The 6562-nt window shown below is 43.3% G+C and overlaps 1 protein-coding gene across 1 annotated transcript; it reads right to left on the reverse strand.

Annotated features, from left to right (window-relative positions):
* Positions 1-4991: 4991 nt before the first annotated feature.
* On the reverse strand, positions 4992-6299 carry LOC125553632 (uncharacterized protein C119.09c-like). Its single transcript, XM_048717391.1, has 2 exons — positions 6114-6299; positions 4992-5157 (listed from the first exon to the last, which is right to left on the reverse strand). The coding sequence occupies exons 1-2, from the start codon at positions 6297-6299 to the stop codon at positions 5005-5007; spliced, it is 339 nt and encodes a 112-aa protein (XP_048573348.1). The 3' UTR covers positions 4992-5004.
* Between the last annotated feature and the right edge of the window lie 263 nt (positions 6300-6562).

The following is a 6562-nucleotide window of genomic DNA, read 5'->3' on the forward strand; positions in this document are numbered from 1 at the left end:
GCCCAACAATTCAGCCCATTTATATTTTTTGCTGCTAATTTTGGTGAACTGCACGGGCCAAGCCCTACAATTTGGCCTTTTTATTTTCTGGGCCATGGCCTTTTTGTACCAGCAGTTTTAGTTTTCTTTTTTTTATAAAATGGGTCCATTAGTCAAACAAGTCCCACTTGTCAGGTTCTGATAAACGGGTCCCAGCTATTAGGCTCAGATTCTTCATATTTCAATTTGACATCATATTTCGATTTCATAGTAAGAAAATAACCAGTATTTAAATAGGCAAGCAGAAAACACACATAATTATTCAAATAACAATAGCCAGATTCACTACAAGCTCTACAAATGACACGTTATACAAGCTCTAACGTATACAATGATTTACAAGCTCTACAAATGCAAAGCTCTACAGTACTTTACAAGCTCTCCAAGTAATGTTACAAGCTCTACAAGTGTATTCTTCTTCAGCATGGAGCTCCTTTAACAACGATCAAATGTCGGACTCATGGATAGACATACTCAGGACTGGGCTGACAGAAATAGAACATGCCTTCCACAGTTGCCCTGTTACATGAATCAGCTGAGAAGATTAGAAAAACTGGAGCCAATATAATATGAACATTCCATTCAAAAAAGTAGTAAAGGAGTAAAGGGCAATTCTTTATATAATGATAAATAGATTTCAGCTAGTACCACGCTTTTTTAGCCGAGCTAGTTAAAATGAGATATTCATACAAGACAATAGAGACTATATGAATATGCATGGCACAAGTGCAGGTCCTGGTAACTGGCTACAAATGTAACACCAATAAATGGATAGAACAATAACGGGAACAACTCCAGATCACACACAAAGCTCTATCCATAGTGCCAGTTATGGATAAAATCATGCACAGTCCCAACAGAACTCAGTCACACAGTATAATTCCGACTATAATATAACCAGAGAACTAAAGATTCTACGTACTTAGAACTCAACTAATAAGTGAGAATGATCTGATTGTATGCAAACTATCTTGTTTTATTTGTTTATAGTACTAAAGCAGACATATCTTCCTTTATGTGAAGAAGTCTGCTTCCTTCTTTAGTTAGTAGTAATCGTTCCATGCAAATCAACCATGTGTGTATGCTTGATCATGGTCTGGAGATTACACGCATAGAGGAATAGAATCCTAAACAAAATAGTATCAAACAGCGGTGGGTGCTCAACCTATTTACCATACACAAGCAACACTTAAACCATAGCATGTGCATATACTTGTGTCACATCAGGGGGTTCAGAATGTACTCAACATAATCTAATAAAAATGATTGGGAGCAGAGGGAGATGGAGGTGGAGATGGATGTGCTACCTGTTGCTGCGGTGGTGCCTCTTGGTGGTCATGCTTGAACTCCTCCTGAAGCTGCTCACTAACCTGCAGGACAAACAAGACCATGGGTGAGCTGCAGCACAGGCATATACATTAAGTGAAGATAAGGAGAAGAACCTGGAAGAAGAGTGGTGCTCTATCCTCCTCTGTCCATGCCCGTCCTCCTCCGTGCCGATGTCAAACAGCCTCCGTTCGCCGCTTGCGAGCACCATGCGCCTTGGTTGGCCATGACGCCATTGTCCTCTGCTGCACGGATGAAAACCAAAGCATCAGTATAGCTCCACTGGCACATAATACAAACATGGTATCACAGACATTCTCTAATTGACAAGCACCCAAACATATACATGCACCAGTTATTATCAGGTTAAGCCTCCTTAGTTTAGTGATCATTTACCCATACAATTTTTCACCAAGGATTGCACCAGATGTCATGATTCAATTGAGATCTACTAAACTACATCATCACAGGAAGGACAAGCAGTTTTAGATCTTAAAAAATGATCCACGCACAGTCTTAGTGCTCCATCAAAGGATCAACTAAATTTGCTCTCAAGCATACAAACAAAGTTTAGGGAAAACCAAATGAACAAGCACTTATTGTGCAGGACACATAGCTATTTCATAAGCACTCAGTGTGGATATGTCTGCTAAATGTATTGTGCACACAAAGGTGAGGCTCAACAGCCCAATATTATGACTATTACAGTTCAGATTTTGATAATAAAACTGACATGTGTAATCATATAGCTAATAAAATACATGGCACAATATGAGTACATCTCCAAACAGCTAATAAACCCCATAGTACCACAAGGACATGCACTGCAGTATATCTTGCAATGCAAGTTTTTGACTGAACAGTAACATCCCCTACATAGTAGTAACCAGGGAATTAATTGATGATTGGTACAGCAAAACAAAATTACAAGCACTACTCGTAGTAGCACCTACAACAGTTTTTGACTGAACAGAAGATTGCTTATATTGAAATAACACAGACTAAGAACTAAGGTTACTTTGTTGTAACTCTCTCTGTCACGTTATGCCAGGTGTAATGTGACATCACAATACCACAGAAGAATATAGTGAGGATACCAGTCAAATCTAGCAGCTGCAAAGATCAGACAAACAGGGTGAGTTCTTAGATTTAGACTACTACTGGTAGTGTAGGTTTCTATGTTGTATCCTGATAATAACTGGACCCAGACTTGATCTCTGCATACCTTCTTATAAACCTGGTATCTGATGACTCGCCGCTTCGCTTGCATCGGCCGCCCCTATCTCGACCAATGACTCGCTGTTGGAGTTTGACTTGGTTTTGAGAGCCTGGTTCCCTGCGATCAAAACAATGCAGCAACATGTGAGACAGACTCCTGGTGTGTCTGATTTTGGTATGATCAATCTCCTTCTGAATTGAACTCTAAAGCAATATAGTTCTATGTTGGACCAACTCTAGTTTGGAAGACAAGAAAAATCTTAGGAATTCTGGAGCAGAGAAAAACATCTGCACACAGATGGACAGGTGATGTTTCTCTTCTCTTTAGAACTTACCGAGATACGCTGCAGTTCGCATGTCTAATTTCTGAGTTTCTCACAGTCAACCAATGCTAAGTATTGACTTGACCCACATCATTCCGCACATACTGATAACAAGATCCAATTCTGTTATAGGTTGAAGGCATATATTCCATACCAGAGATGGCCGCCGTTTGCGACCGGGTCGGCGTCAGGACGGCGTGGTGCTGTGGCGCCCGGAGGCCTTCGGACCACCACAGGTGGTCGGCGTTGCTTCTATCTTTTTCCAATCATGATCAAACCTGTAATAACAGACAAAAAAGAGATGAAGCGCTTCATAGTAATGTTAGTTACATACTCGCTACCTATAACTAACATAAATGTAGCTGAACTCCTTGTCAAAATCACTTTTCCCCCTCTCTCTTCCCAGCTGCAGATATACATATAGCATGCACTCCAACCAAAACCCAAAGTATACAATCCGGGTGATACATCAGTTAAACATGAATCATAACTTACAGAAAGTAAAATAAAACGTCCACCATGCTTTAAAACAGACATCCAATAAAACATGTACTATGTCTTTTGTTAGTATATGCTCGACCTCTGCTAGCCATGAACGGATCCCCGTATAGAGATTTTGTAGAAATCTAACCAAGCCAATTCAGCCAGCAAGCAAAACCAATTAGGAATCGACAGAATCTAATCCCCCGACTGACACCATCAGTTACCGAAGAGTAGGGCAGGGATTGGGGGGCAGGGGGTGACTCACAGCTGCACTTAAATGGTGTAGGGCTGGTCTAGATCTCCTGGGATTTTGGTGATGGTGTAGGGCTCGAGCCACTTATTAATGATCTAGACCGAGCTACTACAGTATGACCTAGATGTTACTAACAAGTGTTCTTTGCAGAATTAATGAATAAGTGTAGTATTTCTGACTAGCCAAAATTAATCTTTGTGCATACATCCTGCCATGCTGTTCCTTGCCAAATAAGCTCCCAAAAACAACAACAACAACAACAACAAAGCCTTTAGTCCCAAACAAGTTGGGGTAGGCTAGAGGTGAAACCCATAAGATCTCGCAACCAACTCATGGCTCTGGCACATGGATAGCAAGCTTCCACGCACCCCTGTCCATAGCTAGCTCTTTTGTGATACTCCAATCCTTCAGGTCTCTCTTAACGGACTCCTCCCATGTCAAATTTGGTCTACCCCGCCCTCTCTTGACATTCTCGCATGCTTTAGCCGTCCACTATGCACCGGAGCTTCTGGAGGCCTGCGCTGAATATGCCCAAACCATCTCAGACGATGTTGGACAAGCTTCTCTTCAATTGGTGCTACCCCAACTCTATCTCATATATCATCATTCCGGACTCGATCCTTCCTCGTGTGGCCACACATCCATCTCAACATACGCATCTCCGCCACACCTAACTGTTGAACATGTCGCCTTTTAGTCGGCCAACACTCAGCGCCATACAACATTGCGGGTCGAACCGCCGTCCTGTAGAAATTGCCTTTTAGCTTTTGTGGCACTCTCTTGTCACAGAGAATGCCAGAAGCTTGAGTATTCTATAGTCTCACCTAAATAGCTTGGCGTAATCATGGTCATAGCTGTTTCCTGTGTGAAATTGTTATCCGCTCACAATTCCACACAACATACGAGCCGGAAGCATAAAGTGTAAAGCCTGGGGTGAAGGCTAACCTCCTCCTCACACCTAGTAGTACTGAAACTGCACATCATGTACTCGGTTTTAGTTCTACTAAGCCTAAAACCTTTCGATTCCAAGGTTTGTCTCCATAACTCTAACTTCCTATTTACCCCCGCCCGACTATCGTCAACTAGCACCACATCATCTGCAAAGAGCATACACCACGGGATATCTCCTTGTATATCCCTTATGACCTCATCCATCACCAATGCAAAAAGATAAGGGCTCAAAGCTGACCCCTGATGCAGTCCTATCTTAATCGGAAAGTCATCAGTGTCGACATCACTTTTTTGAACACTTGTCACAACATTATCGTACATGTCCTTGATGAGGGTAATGTACTTTGCTGGGACTTTGTGTTTCTCCAAGGCCTACCTTAGAGTATTAATAAAATTGAAACGGAATAACACTTAGAGGACTACAGGAACCACAATAAGAAATTTTCTGTTGCGAGTAAGCTGCTTGCCGTTGTCCATTTGCTCCCACCAAGTCAACCTATTATACATCCCCTGATCATCAGCGAATGGAGTTCCCTTCTTCCAGTGGAAGAAGTGGTATGTAATCTGAAATGAAGATTCAATTAGGAAAGCAATGACAATAGAGAAATAATTTCATGCTATAATCTTATGAGAAAATAGCAATAATTTGTACTACCAGAATTGAGGTTGGGCCAACTAGAACTGCAGTATTTACTGCCAGAATGATTTCGTGAATTTTTCCACTACATTATTATATTTAAAGTAGCAAAAGAATGATTAAATGCAGGCTATTTATTTGGCTATTATGACACAGTAAACCTTCAAACTAGAATACACTTTATTAGTTGGCAGGATTGGCGAATGCGTCGTAGCAATTTGTAGCTATGGGAGGCGAAGGGTGGGCAGATGCGAACGTAATCGGCGCCACCAACGACGAAGATGGAGTTGCACAGGACATCTATAACTACGCCTTCTAACAGCCACTGACGCCAAGGCGCACTGGGACAGGATTGTCGTCCCACAGTGTTGTTCCCAAATAACAAGTTTTGTTCAAACATTTATCAGCAAGATTATTCAGTATTGCGGTCACAGCACTCGCCAAGTGTTTTAAACACGTGAAGCATTAGGCAGATCTATTTTTTGGCCAAGCTACTTTGTACCCCACTTGTTATGTTGACAAATAATAACCAGGATAATCAAAGATCATGTATAGTACCATGGTTGAGAATTCAGATCTACGAAGAATTTTGCTAATCAACCATTGCAGTAAAAAACTGTTTGGTATACAACCGGTCTCTCTATTTACACACCGAATCAATCAATGCCTTCCTGAAAAATATGTCTTCCTGAAGAACATGAGAGAAGCAAAAGCCTCTTAGTACATTTGACAGGCTAAATTTTGACTGCACGAAGCAAGCAATCGAGGTAAACAAACATGAATTGAGGTAAACAAACACGATCCACGGGAGTCGAGGACGTGTAAGGGAGGGAGGGAGGGAGGGAGGGAGGGAGGGAGGGAGGGGAGGGGGAGAGGCGGGTACCGCGAAGTGGCCGAGGTTAACGAGCGTCCAGGCCATGCCGGGGGTGCAGCCGAAGATGTAGAGGATGAGGAGCCAGGAGATGAAGAGGATGAAGATGTGGGTGGTCCAGACCCCCAGGTACATGAACCACTCGGTGTTCTTATTCAGATCCAGCAGGGGAACCGCCTGCACGTACAGCTTCGCCATCGATCCCCTTGCCCTACCGGCGCGCGCGTGCTACGGGGTGGTGGCTCCTCCCGTCCGGCTCGGCGTCCCAGGAGCCGAGGGGTAGGGTGACACAGAGGATTCAAGGGGCGGAGGAAGGTGAAGATTTGGGGCCCCTCTCGATCTGGATCCGGAAGCTGCTGCTCGCTTAGATTTGGGGCCTCCCTCCCTCCCTCGCGTGCGGTATGGAGATAGGGCAAGGGGAGAGGGGCGGCGGCGGCGAGGTTGTCGGTGACGGAGCACGG

The sequence above is a fragment of the Triticum urartu genome, chromosome 4 (assembly GCF_003073215.2).
Source record: "Triticum urartu cultivar G1812 chromosome 4, Tu2.1, whole genome shotgun sequence".
Taxonomy (NCBI): domain Eukaryota; kingdom Viridiplantae; phylum Streptophyta; class Magnoliopsida; order Poales; family Poaceae; genus Triticum; species Triticum urartu.

What these genes read in the sequence shown, in the direction of transcription:
- LOC125553632 (XM_048717391.1), bottom strand. Translation starts at nt 6,299, where the DNA reads ATGGCGAAGCTGTACGTGCAGGCGGTTCCCCTGCTGGATCTGAATAAG. An exon ending in TTAACCTCGGCCACTTCGCG is followed by an intron (nt 5,158 to 6,113) that starts GTACCCGCCTCT and finishes TCTTCATTTCAG; the next exon opens with ATTACATACCACTTCTTCCA.